At 47.4% G+C, this 26,465-nt stretch overlaps 1 protein-coding gene and 1 long non-coding RNA gene across 3 annotated transcripts in view; both read right to left on the bottom strand.

Annotated features, from left to right (window-relative positions):
• Nucleotides 1–8,816: 8,816 nt before the first annotated feature.
• Nucleotides 8,817–13,027, bottom strand: LOC144333277 (uncharacterized). The gene is made up of 2 exons (XR_013401829.1): nucleotides 10,723–13,027; nucleotides 8,817–8,988 (listed from the first exon to the last, which is right to left on the bottom strand). It is a non-coding gene; the product is annotated as an uncharacterized LOC144333277 (long non-coding RNA).
• Nucleotides 13,028–21,700: 8,673 nt separating this feature from the next.
• TCEANC2 (transcription elongation factor A N-terminal and central domain containing 2) overlaps nucleotides 21,701–26,465 on the bottom strand; it is a 48,084-nt gene continuing 43,319 nt past the window's right edge. Inside the window, exons 5-6 of one of the 2 annotated variants that reach the window (XR_013414515.1) lie at nucleotides 24,950–25,431; nucleotides 21,701–22,276 (exon numbers count right to left, since the gene is read on the bottom strand). Coding sequence is in view for 1 of the 2 variants with exons in the window: in NM_001266853.1 (NP_001253782.1) it covers nucleotides 25,243–25,431 (189 nt within the window). In the remaining variant the exon portion in view is untranslated. 2 annotated transcript variants of the gene reach the window in all.

Consider the following 26,465-nt stretch of genomic DNA (forward strand, 5'->3'; position numbering starts at 1 on the left):
CCTGGGCGAACGGGGGCTGATCAGTTCCACTAGATGAGCAGGTGTGGCAAAATGGGGACAACAGGAGCCTTCCCTGGTCTGGGGTCAGAGAGGCCCGGCCCCTCATCCCAGCAGGGGTCTTAATGCTGCAGACTCCCTGCACAATCCCTGCCGCCCAGTGGGTTTTGTTACCATCTCCATGGTATTTGGTGACTCCTGATCTGGTTCTCCACCGAAGTCTCCCATGCTACAGTCCCCCCAGCCAACTGCAGCCATGCCCTGTGCTTCACACGGAATCGTGGCGCTCCCTGAGCCTCTCCGTAATCCTGTTGTCTAGATGAGCGGCCTCTCCACATCCAGACTTCTGGGCTGGCCTTGGATTTCTCCCTTTCCCCCAGGTCTCACATCCAGCTCTGTCAGCCCATGTACCACCATCTCTTCAGTCCACTCCTTTCTCTCTCGCCCCACTGCCACCACCAGCCCACCCAGCTCACCGCCTCCAGCCATGCCCCAATTTCTTCCAGACCATGGCCAAGCCATGGAGTGTGGTGCACTAACGGTGAGAGGGGATGTCGGCTTGCACGTGCTTCCAGGTTCTAGGTTCAAGAATTCTTGCTACGGCACCTAAGCACACCGTCTGCACCTGAGCACACCGTCTCCACCTACCCCACATTGCGGGGACTGTGAGGGTGCCGACTGCCTCCCACAGGGACTTTTTCTGAACAGGTTGGCCATGGCCACTCCAGCCTCTCTACTCCACTCTCACGTCCCAGCAGAGGGACCTTTCTGCTCAGGCCGGCCACAGCCCCCCATTGCCTGCAGGGTGAAGTGCCCCAGCCTGGTTCACAGGCCCTGCGTGGCCCGGCCCCTTCACTCTTGCAGTGAGGCCTCCAGCCACTGCTCTGCCTGCACCTGCCCTGCTGCTGTGCTCTGTGGAGAATGATGATGATGTGTGGTGGTGTGTGGTGATTGTGTGTGTGTGTGCGTGTGGTGACTGTGATGATGTATGTGGTGACTGTGTGTGTGGTGGTTGTGATGATGTGTGTGGTGACTGTGTGTGTGTGGTGGTTGTGATGATGGTGATTGTGTGTGGTGGTCATGATGGTGTATGTATGGTGGCTGTGGTGGTGTATGTGATTGTGTGTGTGTGGTGGTTGTGATTGTGTGTGTGGTGGTGTGATGGTGTGTGTGGTTATGTGTGTGGTGGTTGTGATTGTGTGTGGTGGCTGTGATGGCGTGTGTGGTAATTGTGTGTGTGGTGGTTGTGATGGTGTGTGGTGGTTGTGATGGTGTGTGTGTGGTGGTTGTGATGGCATGTGTGGTGGTTGTGATGGTGTGTGTGTGTGGTGGCTGTGATGGTGTGTGTGGTGATTGTGTATGTGGTGGTTGTGATGGTGTGCGTGTGTGGTGAGTGTGATGGTGTATGTGGTGATTGTGTGTTTGGTGGCTGTGATGGTGTGTGTGGTGGTTGTGATTGTGTGTGTGGTGGCTGTGGCTGTGATGGTGTGTGTTTTTGAGGTTCATCAGCATTGTAGCATGTATCAGGACTTCATTCCTCTTCCTGGATGAATAATATTCCGTTGTGTGGATGAGCACTACGAATTGTCCACCCATTCCTCCAACTGATGGACATTTGGGCTGTCCGGGCTTGCTTTTGACCTCTCTAGCTACTATGTCCATGCAATGGCTTGGAGGGCACAAGACTGGATGGGGAAGATGGGCTGGAGAGTGTCTCAGCGAAGTGAGCCTAGGTCAGCGGCCGTGGCAAGGACAATGCCACTGATTGAGAAGGAAGGTGGGCTGGGTGCGATGTCTTGAGCCTGTATTCTCAGCAACTCAGGAGGTTGAGGCAGGAGGATAGCTTGAGGCCAAGAGTTCAAGGCTACAGTGAGCCATGATCATGCCACTGCACACCAGCCTGGGTGACAGAGCAAGACAGCGTCTCTAAAAAGAAAATAAAATTTACAAGAGAAAGCAGATGGTTGGAAGGTGGGGCTGGAGGGAGTAGTGAAAAATGTCTCCCAAGTTTATGGCTTGTCAATTGTATGAATGGTGGCTCTGCCCTTGGTATAGGGGAGGGGTTAAATTTAAGGAGCAGAACTCCAGTTTGGTTTGGACCTTGCCAGTCTGAGTTGCCTGTGACCATCCAGGTAGAACTGTCCCCCAGGTAGTTAGAGGTGTGGATGTGGAGCTTGGGGCAAAGTCGGGGCAGAAGCTAGGCTCTGACAGTCATCCGCGTGTAGCTGAGATGATCAGGAGCGGGTGTGTGTTGTGGGGAGGAGAGGGGCATTAGAGCAGGACCTCCGAGGATCCCCTTGTCCTTGCACTCTGGAAGGCAGATCCTGATCCTCTTGCTCGTCGCTGAGTCACTAGACTCAAGCCCAGTGACCGACACAGAAAAATAGCTCCTTAAATAATAGCTGGATGAATGGAGAGGAGTCCACAAAAGCCTGAGACCTAGGAGGGTAGTGGCGATGTGGCAGCTGCCAGTCTGGGAAAGGACCCACAGCCTTAATTCATAATTGGGAATGAGGACAGCACTGGTGACCCGGGCAAGTGAAGATGGGGCCAAGGAGGAGTTGAGGAGAGGAATTAAGACAGTGAGAGTCGTGGCTCCCTGGAAAAGTGTGGCCTTTCTCAAGCAGGAGAGAGGCTAGGAGGAGCTGGAGCACCTGTGGGGGTGGAGCGGGCTGATTTAGTGGATGGTCACCCTGGTTTCTGTCTGTTTGGTTTTGTTTGTTGAGGATGGAAAGGCTTTAAGTGCATTTAAACACTGACGGGAAAAGCTAAGGAAGGGGGCGAGAGGTGGATGTTGAAGTAGAGAGAAGCCTGTCACAGAATGGGAGGCAGGGGCTGGAGCACAAGGGGAGGGGCGGGCAGTGACAGGACAGCACTGCATCTGTGAACATGACAGTGCAGCTCGTGTTTCTGCAGGGGGAGGGGGAGGGAGCTGCTCTGCGATGCTTTTATTGTTTGTGGCATGGGAGGCAAGGCCATCTGTGAGTATAGGAGGTGAGCGTGCAGTTGGAGGGCTTAGGCAAGGGGAGAGCCCCTTAACTGCTCCTGAGGGGCCCAGGAATGGGTGAGCCAACCAGAGTCAGTGGAAGAAATAAGTGCGGTTGGAGGCTAGGAGTATGTGATGGTACCAACCCACTGCCCAAGGAGTATTTCTGCGGGTGTCTCGGTGATTCCTTGAGTCACCAAGGCTGACTCATACTTCTGCATCCCCAGTGCCCAGCCTAGACCTGGCACAGACCAGGAAGTATGATGCCCAGTGGGCATGGAGTCAGATTTGCAGAATGGTGCAAAGACATGGTAATCCCAAGAGCCCTTGCAGGAGAGCTTGGAGAGGAGAGAGTGAGCCAAAAGGCCTCCTCTGGGCAGCTGGGCCGTGGTCAGGAGGCCCAGATCGGGCTGAGTGACCTTTGCTAAGTCCTCTCCCCTCTCAGACATTTCAGCTGCCACTCTTGGAGGATTTGTAGGGACTCTACTGCACCCGTCACTAGCTGCATTCCACTCTCCACCCCCAGACCTCACTCCAGCCCCACCCAACCCTGCTCTTACTTGATGCTGTGGCCGAGGCTCTCTGCAGAAGAAAGAGTTTTGTTTGACCTTGGGAAACACTGCTAGACACCCCTATTTTTCAGTGGCCCTGGGAAGTAGGTGTATGCAGAAGGGAGAACTAGAAGCTTCCAGCTGCTCTGCCAGAGTTTCTAGGACTTCAAAATTAGTTTTCTTTTCCTCTCCCCAAGCTGAGATTTGTAATAAGCCCCAGGCACATCAGATGGGAGGGGAAGGAAGGCATCTGGGAAGAGCTGAGAGACACTAGGAGCACCAAAGCCCGGGCTGGGCCCTGTGTGCAGATGGTTCAAAGGACGCCTGGGAGAAAGAAGACTTAGGTTCCAGCTCCAGCTTTGCCTTTAGCTCACTGTCTGACCTTGGCCTCAAACCTGAGCATGCCCAGGGTCAGAACTCCCTGGGGACTTTGTTAAAGGTGGGTTCTCAATTGTCAGTCCCAGCCCCAGAGTTTCTCACTTAACAGATCTAAAGTGGGGCCCAAGAATTTTCATTTTCTAACAAGTACCCAGGTGATGGAAGGCTGCAGGTGGACGGACCCCACGTTGAGAATCACTGGCCTAGTCACTTTCCTTCTGAGTCTGAAAGGAAGTTCCCTTCTCAACAGGGAGAATCACACTGGATCCTCCTACCTCTCCCCAAGGGGTGCTGTGAGGCTCAAAAGCCAGATGAATTCACGAACTTCTGAGAGTTGGTTGGGACCTCAAGATCCATCTGCTTTGACAAGAGAGGAAACTGAGGACCAGAGATGGCACAGAATAAGGTCACAGTCCAATTAGAAGATGGCAGCTGGAACTAGGCCCCAAGTAGCCCTCCTCCTGTGCTCCCCCAGCCTAAAAGAGATTTAAGTGTCTTGTCTTTCAGAGGAAGTGACCCTACGTGGCATTTGTAGCAGATGCTGAAAGTGTCTTCCTGTGCTCCTTGATGTTCACCATTTCTGTGCATGCTGACCTGACAGCCTCTAAGTGCCAGCCCTTGTGACTCTGTTTGAGGACTTTTCTCTGGCCTCGGAGCCCACCAGGCCTGGCCTGCATGCATGCAGGAAAGTTGTCAGCAAGCTAGTATCCGTTCTCCTGCAGCAAATCCCAGACAATTCCTGATGGATAGATACCCCAGCTCCCTCGCCCCTTGATAGGGACAACTGTAAGGCTTGTTGTACCCTATCATCCAGGAATCCTCAGTGGAATTGAGCCCTGGCTGGGTACAGCAAAAATCGGCTTGATAACACACTCTTTGTTGGCTTCTTTTCCTCCCTGTTTCGCCTTCCAACACCTCCTCTCACTCACCTCTCAAATAAACCACTTGTCTCAAATCGATGTTTTAGAGTCTATTTCTGGAGAAACTCAGCCTCAGACAGAATAATAATAATGGTAACAGCCATTCATTCATTGAACACCTACTATATGCCAGGCGTTGTGTACCTATGACCTCATTCGATCTTCATGACGACTGTTCCAAGTGGGTATTATCACCTGCGTGTCACTGTTGAGATTGTTCAGGCTCAGAGAGGAGAGGTGGCCTGACCAAGAACTCTCAAATGATAAGTTGTAATCCAGAAGGGGGCGGTGTGCAGGTAAGTCAGACTCCACTCTACTTTGTAGGACTGGGAGTTAAGGTACCTGGGTTCCCTCTTTGGGGGCTCAGGCCTAGCCCCTGCTGCCCCTGGGCAGTCATGACCAGAGAGAAGGCAGTGTGGGGCACCAGTATAAGGAATCTTTGCCCCTGACACTGTCCTCATTGCAGGCACCATTAACAGCAGCAGCAATGGGACTCCTTCCAAAGGCCTCACTAACTGAGGATATTGATGAAGAAGGAGCCAGAGTTGGAGAGGAAGAACCAGCAAATATGGTGACCGCAACTGACAGGCTAGCTTGTGGCTACTCTTGGGGACTCCCAGGAATAACTGGGGGAGCTTCTGAGAAGGATAAGTTTCTGCTTATGTAGAAGTGGAGTTCAGGGTCATTGTCTCTTTTGGCAAAAATGGAACTTCATTTTGTAACCACAAGCCAGTGAAGCCAGGCAATGTTTAGGTTTCATCTAATACATTTCTAATGTGCTTGTGGGGACAGAATAGGGTCTTTGTTTATGGAAGTGCAATATTTTGCTTTTGATTTAAGTTTCAAAGCACGTTTCCATAGTAAATATTTTTGTTACATAAAAGGAAAACTATTCGAGTAATAATGAAGTCATAAACTCGCGTATGGTAAAATAAGCTCCCTTAATGGCACCCGGGGCCCACGTTAGACTTCACGCTAGGGACCATTTTCACTGGTGGGAGCTTTGAATGTGTCTTCCTGTGTCTAGCCTCAGTTTCCTCGTGTGTGATAAGCGAGGCAGCTAAATGGTCCCCATGCCCTCGGAGGTCGCAGGTTTGACAGGGCCTGTGGCTCTCCCTCGGGGCCACTTGGCAAATCTAGGCAGGTTCCTGCCCCAGTCTAGCCTAGCAGCAGATCTGTAACTGAGCCTGCAGGTCACTGTGACAGGCACAACCTGTACGTCTCAGCTGAGGGAGCAGCCCAGGGAGATAAACTGGGCTGCAGCTGAGTCTTCCCTTGCACTCTGGGAACAGCCTGTCTCTGGGGTTAACATGGAGAGAAGGGCAGCTCACAAAACCATTCCCCATGGATGAGACACACAGTGGGGTGGGGGCACAAGGACCCAATCCATGTCTGGTGAGGAAGAAGTGGTTGCAGAATGGTATTTGCTCTTTAGAGCTCATGAACACAGGCGCGGGATGATTTAAACAAAACAGTGGTTTGGTCAGAATGAATGCATTATTGTGGGATGTTGACCTGCCTCTCTTCTCCCCTGGGGAACTGAAGCCAGAGACTGCATCTGGGTCAGCTAGGCATGCCCAGCACAGGGACAGGTAGATGGTAGGCATCACCAAATACAAATAACAGAAAATAATAAGGTATAGCATATGTTGAGTGCTTATGCTGTGCCAGGCCCTGTGCTCACTGTTCTATATGTATTATTTATTCTTTGCAACAATCCCAGGAGGGACCTTCATGAAACAACTGAGAAAACAAGTCCACAGCACAGAGGTGTTGATGAACTTATCCAGGATCACTCAGCTAATAAGTGGCTGAACCAGGCCTTAAACCCAAGCAGTTTAACTCCAAAGCCTAGGGTCTGGTCCACTCTGAGACATGATCAGTACAGTAATGATGACAACAACAAGGAAAGCTCATTGTGTCAGGTACCTGTCAAAGGGAGCATAGGAGGGATTAATCAAGGATGGGCAAGAGACCACAGGCAGCCTGGCAGAGGGAACATCAGGTGCAAAGACAAGGGGTTGGGAAGTCATTGCGTGTTTGGGGAATGATGACACAGTTGGAAAGGCAGAGGTATAGAAAGGGCACTGAGAGATGAATCTGGGGAGGGAGGTGAGGCAGATCACTGCAAGCCTCAAGAGCCAAGCTTGGGGGCACGACTTCTAGCCAGGGGGCCAGGACAGCCACTGCAGGTATTAAGCAGGGCAGTGATACAGCCAGGTGTGAGGACCATACCAGCTCTCACCAGCTCTGTGACCTTGGGCAAGTCACTTCTTCTTTTGGAGCCTCCGTTTCCTGATCTGTCAACTGGGAGTGATTATCAACTGCATGTCACTGTTGAGATTGCTCAGGTTCAGAGAAGAGAGGACCAGGAGTCAAGGAACCTGGGTTCCCTCTTTGGGGGCCCAGCACCAGCCCCTGTTGCCCTTGGGCAGTCATGACCAGAGAGAAGGCAATGTGGAGCACCAAGATAAGGAATCTTTGGAACCTCCTGCCTCATAGGGCTTGGACAAGGAATAATGAAACAGGATGAAAAGGATTTTGTAAACTGTAAATGATTTTGCAAATACAGGTTGGTGGGTGGAAGGAAGTGAGCAGATAGCAGGTGTGAGGTAAGCCTGCCTATTTCACACAGAGGTTACTAGGTTTATTCCAACTTTCCTTTATTGTTATTAAAAATTTACATTTGCAGCTGGGCGCAGTGGCTCACACCTGTAATCCCAGCACTTTGGGAGGCTGAGGCGGGTGGATCAGGAGGTCAGGAGTTCAAGACCAGCCTGGCCAAGATGGTGGAACCCCATCTCTACTAAAAATACAAAAATTAGCTGGGTATGGTGGCAGATGCCTGTAATCCCAGCTACTCGGGAGGCTGAGGCAGAGAATTGCTTGAGCTCGGGAGGTGGAAGTTGCAGTGAGCCAAGATCGTGCCACTGTACTCCAGCCTGGGTGACACAATGAGACTCCGTCTCAAAAAAAAAAAAAAATTACATTACATTTGCATGGAGTTTTGCTAATTACCATCATTTGGGTTTCATTACCTCACTTGAGGATCTCCAAACCTTTTGATTAGATAGAATGATTCCCATTTCCCAAGTGAAGACATTGAGGCTTAGAGAGGGACAGGACTGCCCCAGCCATGCAGAGGGCAGAGCTGAGGCCTAGCCCGGGTATTAGAGCTGCAGAGCTGTGCACTGCCTCCTCTGCTTCCCATGACCTTCTTTATACTGAGCAGCTTGTCTGAGCTGACGCCTGCAAATGACCAACCAAAGGTATAAAGGTGCAAGGAGGCAGAGGTGCGAGGAGGCAGAGGTGCAAGAGCTGCAGAGCTGTGCACTGCCTCCTCTGCTTCCCATAACCTTCTTTATGCTGAGCAGCTTGTCTGAGCTGACGCCTGCAAATGACCAACCAAGGGTATAGAGGTGCAAGGAGGCAGGAAACAGCAAGAATGATGACTGGTAGGATTCAGGATTGTAATATTTGCGGCTTTGACTCTTTGTCAATAACATAGATGGTCTGCGACAGCTTATAATTTGCCAGTTTGCTGAGGCCCAAATTTGAATTCTTCAAGACCAGTGTATGCAGCCAAAGCCTATTTGTGAGTGAGTCCAGCTGGCTGCCCAGCACACACTTCTTAGCTCAACTTTCTGGTTCTCTCTTCTTTGTGGGAGGCAAGGTGACCCTCAACACATGGGCTTCAGTCAGCCCATCTGGGGCAAACTCCCAGCTTTGCTCTGAAGTTGTGTGACCTTGGGAAAGTGGCTTCATGTCTCAGAATCTCAGTTTCCTAATATGTAACTCCAGAATAATCATACCTACCTGAAAGTGCTGTCGAGGGTCATTCATGGACTCTCTGCAGGATAAAAGGAACTGGTCACAGTGTGGTCTGTGGGAAGGGGAAGAGGGGCATGGGAGTGCAGACGAGGTAGGGAGACTTACTTTTCTCTCTTCGCCTTTTTGTAATCTCTTATTAAAAAAAAAATCACATATGCAGAATTCCTTTATTCACATAAATTATTGAAATTTCAAACAATGAGATAATGCGTGAAAAGCACTGAGCATAGTCTTGGCACTTAATAAATACTCCATAAATGTTAGCTTTTATTGTTATTATACACATTATTACACAGTGATTTTGCTGTTGTTTGAGACAAAGTCTCTGTCGCCCAGGCTGGAGTGTAGTGGCGCCACCCTAGCTCACTGCAGCCTCAACTTCCCAGCTCAAGCGATCCTCCCACCTCAGCCTCCCTAGTAGCTGGGACTACAGGTGTATGCCACCATGCCTGGCTACTTTTTTTTTTTGTATTTTTTTGTAGAATTGAGGTTTTGCCATGTTGCCCAGGCTGGTCTTGAACTCTTAAGCTCAAGTGATCTGCCCATCTCGGCCTCCTAAAGTGCTGGGAATACAGGTGTGAGCCACTGAGCCCGACCCTCAGTGATTTTGAAGAACTGTTTCTTTGTGGAAAATGACTCCTTCCAAAAGTTAAATGCCCCTTAATGGTGCTGAAGAGGCAGTGAAGAGATTAAGGGAAGTGATACTTCTTAGCCAGACAACATGGGTTTCCCTGACTTGATCTTTGACTTGGCTCCTCACTGATCCAGCCAAAACTGAAGCCAGAGCACTGGGGGAGCATGACAGCCTTGCCAGAGAGGGAGGCTGGCCCACCCGGGAATGCCCGTCCAATTGGTCCAGACTGGGATTTGGAGCCTGTCTGTGGCCTACTGGCTGAGTCACCTTGGGCAAGTCATTTAACCTCTCTGAACCATCAGCTTTTCATTTGCCAAATGAGGATGGTGATGCTGTCTGCCTTGCAGGGTTGTCGTGAGGGTTACATGGGAGAGCTGTGTGATAGCTACCACCATCACATCTTCATCTTCATCATCATAAAGTGTTCAGGCCTCACCCGGGGGCAACAGGGCCAGTAAAAAGCTTTCTGCCTGGTGTGGGAAGGTTGGACTTAGGAGGTGGACAGGCCACTGTAGAGGTCAATGTGGAGAGGGGACTGGCCACTCCAGTCGACCTTCCTGAGTAGTACCCTTACGCATGAATTGGACTGACCCAGCAGAAGTTTGGCCCAGGATTGTGGCCGAGAAACAAAATCTGAATGTAACTAACAGAGCCTTACCTTATCCACTTGCCTGGGATGGTACTTATGCTAATCCTATTCCAAGCAAAAGCAACTCAGACTAATAAAAGCTGCACCTCAGCTCTGGGCTCCACACCATCTGTCGGTCCACACGCTTGGGATTAGCTTTTCCCATGGAGCCCAGACTATCTGCTCGGCTGCATGGACTATCAGAGGCCAGCCTGGAGGCATGCGGGGGAGGGTGCCATCCGTTCATGAGCACATATGCATGGAGCCCTGCTCGGGGCCGAGCCCTGTGCCAGGCACTGGGGAGGTCCAGTGAAGGAGAGACGGACAAGGTCACTGCTCTCAGGAAGAGTTCTGGTGGGAGAAGCAAAAAAATTAGCAAGGGAATAAAGAAGTGCACATGGTAACTTCTGATGGTTTTAAGTCCTATGAAGAAAAAAAGCACTGATGTGTCAAAGAGTGGCTTGGGGGTTTGGGCCTAATTAGAGAGGGTGTCCAGGGTAGGCCTCTCTCAGGAGGTAAAAACTGAAGGACAAGAAGTCACCTAGGTGTAATCCCAGAACTTTGGGAGGCCGAGACGGGCGGGTCACGAGGTCAGGAAATCGAGACCATCCTGGCTAACGCGGTGAAACCCCGTCACTACTAAAAAATACAAAAAAACTAGCCAGGCTAGGTGGCGGCGCCTGTAGTCCCAGCTACTCAGGAGGCTGAGGCAGGAGAATGGTGTAAACCCGGGAGGCGGAGCTTGCAGTGAGCTGAGATCCGGCTACTGCACTCCAGCCTGGGTGACAGAGAGAGACTCCGTCTCAAAATAGAAAAAAGAAAGAAGTCACCTCGGGGTAATCAGAGTATGCTGGGCAGAGGGAAGAGTGTATGCAGATGCCCCAAGGAAGGGGTATACTCGGGGAGTTTGAGGGACAGAAGACCAGAGAGGCTAGAGCCAGAGGTAGGACAAAGATGGAGATGGTGCCAGAGGCCAGGACTTGGAGGATCTTGTAGGCCACTGTAAGGACTTTTGTTTTATTCTTAGGGTGATCGGAGCCATTGGAAGGTTTCGTTTGTTTGTTTGTTTGTTTTGCTTTTGTTTGTTTTTTGAGACAAGGTTATGCTCTGTTGCCCAGGCTGGAGTGCAGTGGTGCAATTATGGCTCACTGTAGCCTCAACTTCCCAGGCTCAGGCAATCCTCCCACTTCAGCCTCCCAAGTAGCTGGGACCACAAGTGCATGCCACCACATCTGGCTATTTTTCTTCTTTTGTAAAGAGATAAAGAGAGCTCACTATGTTGCCCAGGCTGGTCTCAAACTCCTGGGCTCAAGCGATCCTCCCACCTCGGTTTCCTAAACTGCTGCGATAATAGGCATGAGCCACCACACCCAGACCCATTGAAGGGTTTTGAGCAGGGGAGTGACATGACCTGCAGTATATTCTAGACATTCACTCTGGCTGCTGAGTGTAGAATTGATTAGAGAAGGGACAAGGGGCTCCCAAGAAGACTGGGTAAGAGCGCCAGGCATAAGGGGATGGAGAGAAGATTAAGGGTGGGGTCACATTTGGGAGACTAAGGCAAACTGCAGAGTACCCAGCACAGTCTCTAGCCTGTACAGGAGTTCACTACCTGGTGGTTGAGGCTTTGATGATTTTGATTTCCCTCTGACACAGCCTCCCCTGTGTGGTCTGGTGAAGTCCTGGCCTGGAGGCCCCTGTGGCAATGCTGGATGCTTCTCTCTTGTGAGCTGGCCTCAAGTCATCTCCATGCCATGTGGGCTGCTTATCTCAGAGGTAAACCTGCCACAGTCTATGTGTTTTTCTGGATCTGAAGTAATTCAACCCTTAGTGCTTCTTTGGGAGCCTTGCTCTCTACATCAGGCGGGAGGGAACAGGGCTCTTGCACATATAGAGATGTACTGACCCAGCACCAACTTCACAACCATGAAGACATGCTGAGGGAGGGTTTGGTCTCCTGCCTGGGCTGTTATGTACTCATTCAGTGCATGTGTATAGAGCCCCTGATCTGTACCAGACTCTGCTGGGGACACAGAAATAAATCAGACACAGTCCCTTCCCTGGAAAAGTTCACATTCAGGTGGAGAGGGAAACAGATAACAAACCCCTGATGTGCTATAGGTGCTCCATATTTGCTGGTTAACAAATAGTTACCTACACAGTAAGCCCCTGATACATGTAACCATAATTTTACTTAGGAGTTTCCTCACCTCAAAATCTTTAAAGTTCTCCAAGTAAAAATTCCCAGCCCAGCACTCAGGCCACCCATATACTGGCCCCTACCTCCTTCTCCAGGCTCACTTCAGGCTATTCTTCCTCCTGCTGCACTTTGGCTCCATCCACATCACACTTACTCTTGTTCTTTGACATCCTTCTAGCTCCCACGTTTGCACATACCTTTCCTTGTACCTGGAATGCCATTTACTACCTGGGAAACTCCTTTAAACCTCTCAAACTCAGCTCACAAGTCAGCATTTATGTTAAACCTTTCCTGATACCCTCCGGGCAAGGCCCCTCTACAGGCATGGTTCAGTGGTCCCTCCACTGTGCTCCCACTGTCTCCCACTCAGCCCCTGGTATGTCAGATTGCAATAGATGGATGACTTGGTTCCTTATTGGACTGTGAGCCCCTGTCTGGTTCATCTCTGTGGCCTGGGACCTGTCACCAGGCCTGGCATAGAGGAAGGAGGTATTCAGGAAGCATTTTCATTCATGGTCATGTGTATTAGCGTCTACTAGGGCTGTCATAACAAAGTACCACAGACTGGATGGCTTAAACAACAGATTTTAGGCCAGGCGCGGTGGCTCAAGCCTGTAATCCCAGCACTTTGGGAGGCCGAGACGGGCGGATCACGAGGTCAGGAGATCGAGACCATCCTGGCTAACACGGTGAAACCTCGTCTCTATTAAGAAATACAAAAAACTAGCCGGGCGAGGTGGCGGGCGCCTGTAGTCCCAGCTACTCGGGAGGCTGAGGCAGGAGAATGGTGTGAACCTGGGAGGCGGAGCTTGCAGTGAGCTGAGATCCGGCCACTGCACTCCAGCCTGGGTGACAGAGCGAGACTCCGTCTCAAAAAAAAAAAAAAAAAAAAAAACAACAACAACAGATTTTGTCACAGTTCTAGAGACTAGATGTCCAAGATCAAGGTGTCAGTGGGTTTGGTTTCTTCTGAGGCCTGTCTCCTTGGCTTGTAGATGACCATTCTTGCTGTGTCCTCACATAGTCTGTGTGCTGTCTGCATCCTAATCTCTTCTTATAAGGACGCCAGTCATACTGGATTAGGGCTCACCCATATGATCTCATGTTACCTTAATTCCCTCTGTAAAGGCCCTATCTCCAAACACAGTCACATTCTAGGGTGCTGGGGGTTAGGACTTCAACATATGAATTTGGGGATGATGCAGGGTGATAAGGACATCCATGTGGCTGTGCATAGCTAGACGAGAGGCACCAGAACGAGGCCAAATAAGTCAGCAGGACTGGGAATGCTAGGCCTCACGTTAGCCTTCAGCCGCTGGAGAAAAAGCTGAGGAATAAAAGGAAAACTTAATCCCACTTAAAGGGGTGAAAGAGCAAGGAAGGCGAACCCTTTGGGGTTGTAATGGGGGATATAAATATTGATTATGTTTACAGGATGTTCTCAAGGGCTATTAGCTCTGAGTTCATTTTCTAACATAAATAAAAGAAGATAACCATTAAGGACTAAGGGTCTATTAATAGGCAACAAAATATGTGGACACTTACAAACATACAAACATCATCCCCTTCTTCACCTCCGAGACCATTTCATGAAACATTCTCTTACTTAGATGGGGAAATTGAGGTCTGGAGAGTTGAAATAGCATGTCTACGGTTGAACAGCAATAAGCTAATGATTATCCTACTCAAAGGCAGACATGAAAAGCTGTGGGAGAAAAATACTTGCCAATCATAAGAGCTTGTTTCTCACACAGCGTGGTTTTTGTATGTTTTCTGCCTTAAAAATATATTATATGAATTTATGTTCACTATGAAAAAAAAATCTGATTACAAACCGATGCATAAAATAAATATATGAGTCCATGTTGATATATTAATAAATAATCAAAAAAAATTAAATGGCAGAGAAGGGACAAATCTTCCTTAAAGAAAACTTCCAAATTATATAGGTAGATACTCCACTCTCCAGGAGGTGGAGTTTAATTCGCCCCCAGCCCCCTAACCTTTGAGTGAGGTCTAGATTTGGTGACTTGCCTCCAAAAAATAAAATATGGAAAGGGAAAAATGACAACTTCGTAGTGGGAAGATCTGGCAAACGCTAATGTAATCAAGCACTCAAGGCTAGTATCACCAGTCAACAGTCCTGTGGAAGCCATGTGCCCCCTGGTGTGATGTGATGAGATGGGCGCTTCCTCTCAGTGGTATTCTTCCCCAAAACCCTGAATTCCAACTTAGTCATAGAGAAATCCTCAGACAAACCCAAACTGAGGGACAGTCTACGAAATACCTGACCAGTACTGCTCAAGACTGTCAAGGTCATGGGAAACAAGGGAAGCCTGAGAAACTGTCACAGAGCAGAGGAGACAGGATAGACAGGATGACTGAGTGCAGCCTGGGATCCTGGACTGAATCCTGAAACAGAAAGAGGACATGGGTGGGAAGACTGGCAAAGTCTGAGTGAAGTCTGGAGTTTGGTAATAGTAGTATACCAACAGTGGACTTTTAATTTTGACAGATGTATCATACTAGTATAAGAAGTTAACAATGGTGGAAACTGGGTGAGGGACATACAGGAACTCTCTGTATTTTTGCCACTTTTTGTGTATCTAAAATCACTCCAAAATAAAAAGTTTATTTAAAAAAAAATCAGGCAAGGAGAGTGAGTCCCTCCTGACCAAAAACCCCTCACCCCATCCAAAACGTCTCTCTAAATTGGGTATATATCTGTACACATCTTTTTTTTTTTCTTTTTCTCAATATGTTTCTACGGAAATAGTTTTTTTCCCTTACATAAATAGTTCATAGTGTACATATGGTACTGCAACTTCCTTTCTTCACTTAACAGTATGTCTCAGCGATGTTCCCATGTCAGTACTTACAGATCTGCATGGTCCAACACAGTAGCCACTAGCCACATGACGCTATAAGCACTTGAAAATGTAATTAGCCCAAACTGAGATGCACTGTAAGAGTAAAATACACACCACATTTCAGAGGCTTAGTACAAAACATAAAATGTCTCAGTAATTTTTATATTGATTACATGTCAAAGTAATAATATTTGCAGCATATTGGACTCAAAATATATTATTAAAATTAATTTCATTTGTTTCCTTTTACATTTTTTATGTGGCTACTGGAAAATTAAAAAATATGTATGTGGTTTGCATTATATTTCTATTAGACAGTGCTGTTATACAGACCTAAACTCATTCTTTTTATCCACTGCACAGTATTCCAAAATCTGGATGTATAATTTAACCATTTGTTTTTAAATGTGCATTTAGACCGTTTCTAAAATTTTGCTGTTACAAACCATGTTGCAATTAAAATCTTTGTACATGTCTCCTTTGCACACATGTAAAAGTATTTCTCTAGAGCATGCTTTGGCATGCTAAGGCCCATGAACCAAATGCAGGCCACAACCTGTTTTTTGTAAATAAAGTTTTATTGGAATACAGCCACATTCATTTATTTACATACTGTCCACAGCTGCTTTTGTACTACAATAACAGAGTTGAATAGTTGTGACAGAGACCGTATGGCTCACAAAGCCTAAAATATTTACTATCTGTTCCTTTAAAAAAGTTTGCTGGCTGGGCACAGTGGCTCATGTCTGTAATCCCAGCACTTTGGGAAGCCGAGGAGGGCGGATTACGAGGTCAAGAGATCGAGACCATCCTGGCCGATATGGTGAAACCCCGTCTCTACTAAAAACACAAAAATTAGCTGGGTGTGGTGGTGTGGTAGTCCCAGCTACTTGGGAGGCTGAAGCAGGAGAATCGCTTGAACCTGAGAGGCGGAGGTTGCAGTGAGCCAAGATCGCGCCACTGCACTCCAGCCTGTTGACAGCGAGACTCCGTTTCAAAAAAAAAATGAAAAAAGTTTGCTGACTCCTGTTCTAGAGTTGTCACCGAAAACTAGAAGAGCTACGTTATAGGCCCACTTCCTTGGAAAGTAGACTCTGATATGGAGATTAGCATGCAGGAAGTTTATCAGGGATTGCTCTTGGGAAGGGGGCAGGAAAGGAAGCAGGATTGGGCAGAGAGATAAATTGGGCTCCGATGCTGTATGAAGACCTCAGCCAGTCCCATGGGAGGCTCTTGAAGCTGGGATGGCTCTTTAGAGTTGTCAAGTTGAGGCAGCGGGGCCAGGTCTTCATAACCTTGAACTAACCTGCCTGGAAAAGGGGTATGTCAGTGAGGTAGCTCTTCCATTGAGGAAAATTCCCAGGGGGCTGACAGCTGAGGGCTGCTGGCTGAGAGCACTCCCAATAGCTGTGGGAAGAGGCCCAGCAAGCATGGTGGTGGGGGATCTGGGCAGCACAGGATGGCATCCACTACAGCCCACACTTGTGCTGCTCAGCTCTACTTCTTGGTTTAAGTTCTGGTGGGCCTCATTTCCTGGGGGAAACTTAGGAAAGTAAGTTGGACAAACTACAAACTCCATCACTGACTGGTCTTGAGGCCACAACTGATACTCATCATCTCCCTCTTCTACTATCCATTCTAGATCCCTCTTACCCTCAGCCAGCACGTGTTCTGGTCTCTGTCACTTCCACGGAGGCATGATTTAGACCCTCAGACCTGAGGGGGCTGAGCCTGAAGTCAGCATATCCTGCTCAGGTCACGGCCTGGGCGCTTGTATAATTATTTTATAAATACTGGGCAAGGGGCCAGGCACAGTGGCTCACGCCTGTAATCCCAGCACTTTGGGGAGCTGAGGCAGGTGGATCGCTTGAGGCCAGAAGTTCGAAACTAGTCTGGCCAACATGGTGAAATTCCTTCTCTACTAAAAATACAAAAATCAGCTTGGCATGGTGGCGCACGCCTGTAATCCCAGTTACTCGGGAGGTTGAGGCAGGAGAATAGCTTGAACCTAGGAGGCAGACGTTGCGGTGAGCCGAGATGGTGCCACTGCACTCCAGCCTGGGTGACAGAGACTCCATCTCAAAAAATATATATATATATATTGGGCAAAGGAATACCAAGAAGTCTCCACGTGAATCAGCTGAGTACCAAAGATACACCTCCCTACCCTCCATTGCTTAACAGCAGCTGTACCTCCTCCTGATGATCAGGGTTAATTATCCCTCAAATGGTGACTGTTCTTGCCTAGTAGTCTCTTGACACGAGGAGCTCAAGTGCCTGGGTGCAGTCACAGCTAATGGTTCATAGTAATCTTGATGTTTCTTTTAGTGGAAGTGTTCCTCCTTTGTGACTCAAAACCTCTAAACCTGCAGAGCCCAGAACCGTGAGAACAGGAGGCACAAATGTCCAAGTGGGTCACTAGAAGTGATGGTAAAAGAGAGTACTCCTGCTTTCATTGCTTCATTCCCGGACCCATGTATTCTACCCATTGGAGACAAAGCATCATGTAACGGTCTTTGATTTCAAACATGTGCTGCATCCTGGAGGATGGTAGCTATTGTCTCAGGGTTTCTGAGCTGGTGCCCCAGCTGTGCCTTCGACAGACAGTTCCAAGCTGGCAGCTTCAGGATAGTGCAGTAGATGAAATGACAAGTGGACCCTGTCACCATGTGCCCACTGCTGCACCTCCTTATCATATGGGATCCTGTATGACTATCCCATAATCTGTAGATCCCATAATCTATCCCAGTAGATTAAACATTCTATGAGCCCTTTGAGAGTTGTGCTGGATGAAGCTCTACAAGCAGTGAAGACGAACTCGTATCTGGAATATACGTCTGTCTATTCCAGGGAAAATGCATCACAGCTCTTTCCAGGGTGACAGGGTTTAATATAGTCAACTTCCCAAGTGGCTGCTGGTTGTTCTCAAGGGATGGAGCTATATCTAGGTTCAGAGTCGGTCTCTGTTACTGGCAGGCCGAACACTCAGCAGCAGCAATAGCTAGATCAATCTTGGTGAGTGGGAGCCACGCCATACCATCTGATATGGTTTGGCTCTGTGTCTCCAACCAAATCTCAACTTGAATTATAATCCCCATGTGTTGAGGGAGGGACATGGTGGGAAGTGACTGGATCACGGGGGCAGTTTCCCCCATGCTGTTGTCATGATAGTGAGTGACTTCTCAAGAGATCCGATGGTTTAAAAGTGTTTGGCAGTTCCCCCTTTGCGCTCTCTCTCTCTCCTGCTATCTTGTGAAGAAGATGCCTGCTTCTCCTTTGCCTTCTGCCATCATTGTAAGCTTCCTGAGGCCTTCCAAGTCATGTAGAAATGTGAGTCAATGAAACCTCTTTCCTTTTTAAATTACCCAGTCTCAGGTAGTATCTTTATAGCAGTGTGAAAACGGACTACTACACCACCATGGATGCTGTTTATACACCCATTGTGTCAGCTCTGGGGTGGCCTCAGATAAAGACTGGTTGATGTCAACTGTGTGTACATGGTTGTTTAGTGCTTCTCCATGGTATGTCCTCTCTGGCAGGTGTTTACAGGGAATACAATGATCTTCACACTTGGTGCCCACTTCCATATGTCCAAGCCTCCACCACAGGCTCCTGGTTTCCAATTTTCCAATCTTATTCCTTTCAGACCCCTTACCAACCAGCCAAGCCATTCACCACTGCCCATGAGATCCATGTATAGTCTAAGCTCAGGCTCCTTCTCTTTCCACATACAGTGGATGGCTAGGTGCATGACCCACAAGCTATGCCCACTAGAAGGACTCCCCACTCTGCTGTCTTTCAAGGATGCCCCTGTGTGGGGTTGCAGTGCAGCCATGGTCTCTTTTTGTCTTGCTCACACACACTGAACTGACCTATCTAAGGACAAGGCTTGGCTTCTTTTCTCTTCCATCAGCTGGATATAAAGAGCTCCCCAGGCAGCCAAAGGTGTGAAATGAGGGACAGGCAGGTACTGGTGCAAAGGTAGTGGATGACATTGATGTCTGGGTCACCTGCTCACATAACTATCTTCTGCCCTCTGGCCCTGCTATGCCCAACCCCAGTCGTACTATTTCTATCTTAGGAATTGCTGCTGGCTTTGCCTGACCTTATGACTTGGTGGATATGGCAAAATCCAGCTCATGATGAACAGCTTTGGTCACATGGTCAATTTAATGATCCATGGTCTCATGATCTGTCTCTATCAGAACCCTGTAGTATCAAGAGTTGTTTCTTAAGTATACAATTCTTGGCTATGGATGGCATGGCCCCGCTCCAGCACCCCAGGTGTCTACATTGTGATTCTCCTGTAGGGTCTTGTCATAAACTTGACAGGCATCTGTTCCTACCACAGACACCTCAGGTACTTTGGGCTCTGCCAGCTCATCCATCCCACACAGCATGGCCACTTGTGCTGTAGCCTGGAGCTTCTGCTGAGCCCTTTCCTGCTCTGGGCCCCAATCAAAACTGACAACTTTCTGTGTCATCCAGTACATGGATGGAGTAGTATTCCTAGGTGTGGGATATGCTGTCTCCAAAACCTAAAGAGGGCTCCCAGGCATTATGTTTTCTTCTTAATGGTTGGAGTGAGATGCAATAATTGTCTTTCACTTTCAAGAGAATGTCCCTGCCACATCCCAGACCATTGGCCCCTAAAAATCTCACTGCACCCTGCCCATTTGTGTTTTCAAAAATGGTCTGGGCAAGGCACAGTGACTCATGCCTGTAATGCCAACACCTTGGGAGGCTAAGGCAGGAGGCTCACTCGAGACCAGGAGTTCAACAGAAGCTTGGTCAACATGGTGTCAAACCTGGCTAATAAAAAATTAGCCAGGTATGGTGGCACACACCTACGGTCCCAGCCACTTGGGAGGCTTGAGGTAGGAGGCTTGCTTGAACCTGGGAAGTCAAAGCTGCAGTGAGCTGTAATTGCACCACTGTACTGCACCTTGGGTGACACAGTGAGACCCCGACTCCCTCCCAAAATAAAAATAAATGGTAAAAATAGCCTGTTTATTATCTTCTCCTTCATGAGACTGTAAACTTCTTGAGGCCAAAGATTATGTCTTCTCTATCCCTGTGACCCTAATACCTGACACGTAAGAACTCAACAAATGCGTATTGAAAGAATGATTTTATCAACATTAAAAAACAGCATTTGATTGGATGTTTTGATCTTCTTGGATCTTGAAACCAACCTCCCCAGGTTATGAGTAAGTCCATCCTGACAGTAATTGTATCATTTTGGTTGATTTAAAGAAAATACAATGTATCCAATCAAACCATCTTTCCTTTGATATCAGGGCAATGTCACCCAACTAACTGAAACTCCCAAAGCTTTGTTTTCTGGATGGACTCCCTTCCCTTGCAATAATGGGCAGTAACAAACTGAGCCCTTGCCCCATCTGGCTGTGATAAACACATTCAAAACACATTACCAATCTCAGAGTAAGGCTCTGAGGCCTGAGGCTACAGCAAAAGAAAACCAAAGTTGACAGGCACAAGTTTAAGAACCTGATATTCTATAAATGAAAAAGGCCAGCTGCCTGTTCCTTCACCACAGAACACAGTAAATGCATTATCTGGGCCTCCTGCCACTTTTCAAACCTGAGATTCTCTAATGATATCTGTTTGGGCAACTTTAAACTTCATTTGTCAAAAAAAAAAAACCCTCTAATTTACTGAATCTCAAGTGTTTCTTTCCTTTGCCTTAAATTGTTGGGTTTCTTTTGAATGTTTAAAATTTTCTTAAAATATGTTGGGTTTTTTTTTTTTTTTAATCTTTCTAAAACATATACCTGATTAGGTCCCTCACCTCCTCAAAAACTTCTCATGGTCTCCCATTATCTGAAGGCCAAAGTCCAAACTCGTTGATAAGGCCTCCAAGGCCTTGGTTACTTTTTTTGCCCAATTTCTCACTACCTTCCTAAGAACCTTATGTTTCAACCACCTCATATTATTTTCCTTTACTGAAACTAGCCATACACCTTACGCTTCTGTGCTTTCACATAGACTGAGCCTTCTGCTAAGCACTCCTACCTATCCTTCTGGCTTTGGTTCAAACATGAACTCCTCTGTGAAGATTCTTCCTATGAGTGGTGTTATTCATTCCTTTCCCCATTTTCTCAATATTTTTATGTCTATAGTTACCACCCAATATGCTATACTCTATTTATTTAGTTATGTATCTATTTGCCTCACCAGACTAAGAGGAAATTATCTCTCCTTTATTGCTGTGTCCCCAGTGCCAGTCTAGTCCTTGGCACACAGAGGATGGGCAACATTTGTTTGTTGAATGAATGAATGAAAATACAGAGACTGAGTCCCTACACAAAGGACCAAGACCTCCAATTTTTTTTAATTTATTTTTATTTTATTTTTAAGACTGAGTCTCGCTCTGTCACCCAGGCTGGAGTGCAGTGGTGCCATCTCAGCTCACCGCAACCTCTGCCTCCCAGGTTCAAGCAATTCTCCTGCCTCAGCCTCTCGAGTGCTGGGATTACAGCTGCCTGCCACCACATCTGGCTAACTTTTGTATTTTTAGTATAGGCAAGGTTTCACCATGTTGGCCAGGCTGGTCTCAAACACCTGATCTCAAGTGATGCACCTGCCTCAGCCTCCCAAAGTGCTGGGATTACAGGTGTGAGCTACCATGCCCGACCAGGACCTCCAAATTAACCACTACAAGAAAGCATCAATAAGCTGTTAGAGCAGACACAAATGGTATTTACTTTCCCACATTTCCCCCAGCAACTGAACATGCTTATAAGACATATTCACACCTTGACTTACAGGTAGCTCAGAGGTCTCAGGAACTATTCTCACCCCATTTCAGGGGCAACCTTTTCTTTCTTTCTTTTTTTTTTTTGAGACAGAGTCTCACTCTGTTGCTCAGGCTGGAGTGCAGTGGTGCGATCTTGGTTCACTGCAGCCTCCGTCTCCCAGGTTCAAGCGATTCTTATGCCTCAGCCTCCCAAGTAGCTGAGATTACAGGCGCCTGCCACCACATCTGGCTAATTTTTGTATTTTTAGTAGAGCCGGGGTTTCACCATGTTGGGCAGGCTGGTTTCAAACTTCTGACCTCAGGTGATCTGCCTGCCTCGACCTCCCAAAGTGCTGGGATTATAGGCATGAATCAATGTGCCCGGCTTCAACCTTCTCATTTTTAACAGACTGTAGCTCCGAGGTACTTCTCGGTGTGTGGGCAAGATTGGGAGGGATGTCTGCAAGCTTCCTTCCCTTCAGCAAATGCTCAGAATAGCTCCATTAGCGTTCATGGAAATTCTGCACATGCATCAAGGAGAAAACAGCCACAAATAACACAGCCTGCTTTCCAAATCTCCAAAGCACATCTCTGCAATCATTCTACTTTCCAACTATCACCACTGAAGGCTTTCAGCCAGAGAGCAATTTGTTTTCAACTTACTCTGGGTTCCTAAGTTAGCAGAACTCTTTCGTTTTTTAAACATGAGGCTTGCTACTTCCAGTCTCCCTATCCCGGCTTCTCTTCCACATAGCCTATTAATACAAAACTGAGCAGTTCCTGCTTTGAATCAGTCTAACGCCTTCTCCTGATGCTCAAGACCCTTCAGACCTGGTCCTGGTTCTTGCCTTCCTCTCCTGCCTCATCTCCGGCTACTCTCCTGCCAGTGTCCTCTACTCCAGCCATACCAATCACCTTCCAGATATCTCCACTTCTGGGTTTTTCCATACTCTGCTTGCTCTGCCAGGCATGCATCTCAACCACCCAATTAATTACTCCTGCCCTTTAATTTTGAAATTTTCATTATATTAACTAACATTCCCCTATCCAAACTCCTGCCCTTTAAGACTGAACACAGGTATCAGCTCCTCCAGGAAGCACTCTCTGATAGAATTAGATGCTTATCCTGTACATCCACAATCAGTCACTCAACTATCCAATAAATAGTTATGAAGACCTAGCTTGTCCCAGGCTCTGTTCCAGATGCTGGAGATATAGCAGGAAACAGAACAAAGACTCTGCTTTCATGAAGCTTACATTCTGGGAGTGGGGAGATAGACAATAAAGAAATAAATAACTATGTTAAAGAGTAATAAATATTCTGAAGAAAAATAAAGCCAGGTACAGCATTAAAGAATAGTTAGGGGGGAGTGCTATTGTATTTAGGGTAGTCGGCAAAGGCCTTTTTGATAAGGGAAAGAGAGACCTAAATCAAATGAGGACAAGAACATGCAGATGTCTGGGGAAAGAGCATTGCAACTGGAACAGCAAATGCAAAGAAGTAATACATTAGAAGTAATGGCAAAAACCACAATTACTTTTGCACCAATCTAATCAAACCACTAGGACTTGGTTGGCTCAGAGTGGGAGATGTGAGGTCTAGGCTGACCCCTTGAGTTCCTAGCTGGAGTGTCTGGCTTGCTGGTACTGCCAATGGAGAGAAGACATGTTATATTTGAGATGTCTATGGGGCATCTAGGAAATATCATCTGAAAGTCAGGGGACTGGTCTGGGCTAAAGATACAAACTGGAATGTCATCAGCATGTAGACGATGCTTGAAAACATGAGAGTGGATGAAATCATCCAAGGGAACCATATACAGTCAAATAGACCTGGATTTTGAATCTTAGATCTGTCATTCACTATCTGTGTGACCTTGAGTAAGTTACTATACCTTTCTGAGCCTCACTTTTCTCGTCTTTAACTGAGTATTCTCTTTTTGTAAAATGGTTACCACAGTGCTGGGCCCAGGGTAAATGCTCGATTATTATTATTCTAGCTCCAATAGTTACTAGCAGTGAGAAATTGAAGGTGATGCTTCTGCTCAGTGAGCCTCAGGCTCCCATTTGTAACTACTGCTCAGTGTACACCTACCCCACAGAATGGATGCTCAGGAAATGGTTGCTAAATAAACAAACAAATCTAAAAAATGAAAACAACAATACTTACTTAATACAATGGGTGAAAGAAGATTTTTACAAAACTATATAAATATTTTTACAAAACTATATAAAGATCCAGGTAAATGTTAATAAACTGTCTTAGGAAAAGTACCTAGCATTTAGAAGGTAGGCAATAATGTTAGTGTCGTCCCTTCTCCCCTTGTTTTTGATCCATGTAAATGTTAATAAACTGTCTTAGGAGAAGTGCCTAGCATTTAGAAGTTAGGCAATAATGTTAGTCCCATCCCTTTTCCCCTTGTTTTTCAACTCTTTTTTTAAATTTTTTATTTTAAATCTCTCCCTTTCTACCAGCTCCTTCCTTTCAGATTACAAACGTGCTCCGGTATCCTCTAATCTAATCCCCACTTCCTTGAGTCTTCTACCTTCCTCAAATCCTTGTTCCATCATTTTTTAATTTCACCAACTGTACCCTTTCTCAACCCAAAACACTCTTCAGTGAACAAACTCCACCTTTTGTTTGAGAAAAAAAAAGTCCCAGCTTACCATTACTTTTAAAAAAAACAAGTATTATTTACATAATCGTTAAAACAGGCCTGTGTAGAGATATTCACTTTAACATATATATGTATGTACTTTTTTCTACTGCAGTAATTCATTTCAAGAGAAATTTCATTATGTATCTTCTACAGAGCCCTAAACTGAGAGCGCCAGCGTATTCAAATAAACCCGGAGGTGTGGGAGGCTTCGGGCCAGTTCCTCATTAGTAGCCTCAGCATGGGGGCTCTGGAGACCAACGCAGAAGGTCTTCCAGGGAGAGCTGAAACGTTCAGATAAGTGAGCTCTGGGAAGAAGGAGTAGTCGGCTGGCTCTGGCAGGCTCACCCCTGGGGTAGAGCAAAGAGAACAGACAGGGGAGTTCTGAGAGGCACCAGAGCTATCTAAACTCAGGGGGATGGAACCGAGTGAGCGGCAGCGGTAATTGAGTTTCAGTTACCTGCAGGGTGGTGAAATAAAGTAGTAACTTCATCTGCCTGACAGGGGGAAGTTTAGAGGTGTCCTTGGCATACTCACAGTGAAATCCATCACCCTTTCACCATGTTGGGTGATAGCAACCGTATGGCGCTTCCTAGTGACAGCCAGTGTGCGTTCTGTTAGGCAGCACCAGCGCACTCCAGCTAATGAAGCACATTCCTGCAGGCCTGTCTCCTAGGGCTCTCCGAATCCTCTGTCTGCAAAGGAATGGCACCATGGGAAAATCTAGCACAGCCAGCATCAGCCATCACCCAAACTCAAAAGCGTCTTTGAACGGCAGAGAGGGGCCCATTTTCTTCTCTGCCTGGCCCAGGGCTGGAACCGTCCTCAGGTCACTTTTTGTGGGTCTGTACAAACGTGCCGACTGGCAGCGAGCCGTTCTTCACCTGAGCCCGGATTTCAGCTCGGTGCTTTAATGTGAAGACCAGGGCTCTCACCGTCCGCCGATACGGCCCATTAATGAGGCGGGAGCAGAGATGAAACGTTTCCCGCTCAATATTTTCAACCAGTAGGTGATCCATCTAAAAAACAGCAAAATTATCAAATTAGAGCCTTACATTGCATAAGGATTAAAAGCAAGAGAGGCTGGAGCACTCTGCTCAGAGGCCTCCATTAATCAACTGAAATTCAAGGACATCTACTTCCTGTCACAAGAGAAACAGGAAGAGCAAATTAATTCCACCCTGGCAATTAAGGAACAAGGCCATGTGCTTTGTGACAGGGACCTCATTCACAACCCCTGCCGGGTGGTAATATTTGCCATTATAACAGGAAACTGGCCTGAACTAAGCAACGGGTACTGGGCCTCGTACTTTACCAACCAGGAAACGAAGACCAAGAATAATAAATCAGTATAACGGTTCATTTTTTTGTTTTGTTTTGTTTTTAGACTGCCTTTTAACTCCTTACGGCATTTTAGAAACATGGGGTCTGGATCCTAATATGTGTACAGAACAGTTCAAAAATCACTTTTCATATTTAATGCTCATAACTCCTATTATCACATTTTACAGATAAGGAAACAGGTTCAAAGGCAAAGGTTTAAGGTCTTACAATTACTAAGAGACAGAGCTGGGACTCTGACCTGGATCCCTCGACTCCAAAGTTCATGTTTTTTCCCTTTCACCATACTAATGGCCGCTTCAACATTCCGAGAGAATGGTTGAGATTGGAGAGACGCCTGCAGTTTCCATTAAGCAGAGCAGGCCTAGGGGAGGGACCTGCAGCAATTCTGGGGTGGTCTGGCTCAGGCCCAAGCCATCTTGAGGTCCCAGACCTAATCAAAGCAGGAGAGATCTGGGACTTTGTCTACACGGTCTGAATCCAGGGTAGGTTGGATGCTGGTCCGAGACCGCCCCCAGCACTACCCTCCTTTCCAGGCCCATCTTCAGCTATTCCCCTCCCCAATCCTGACCACAGCCGGCCCTGAGCACTCCACTCTTGGCCGCTTTCACACACCTCTATGCCTCTGCACCAGCACATGTTCCCTTAGCAAGGCATACCTTTCCCTACAGAAAACACTCCTCTTTGTATGTCAAAGCCGAGACAAGAACAA

This window comes from Macaca mulatta, chromosome 1 (assembly GCF_049350105.2).
Source record: "Macaca mulatta isolate MMU2019108-1 chromosome 1, T2T-MMU8v2.0, whole genome shotgun sequence".
NCBI lineage: Eukaryota > Metazoa > Chordata > Mammalia > Primates > Cercopithecidae > Macaca > Macaca mulatta.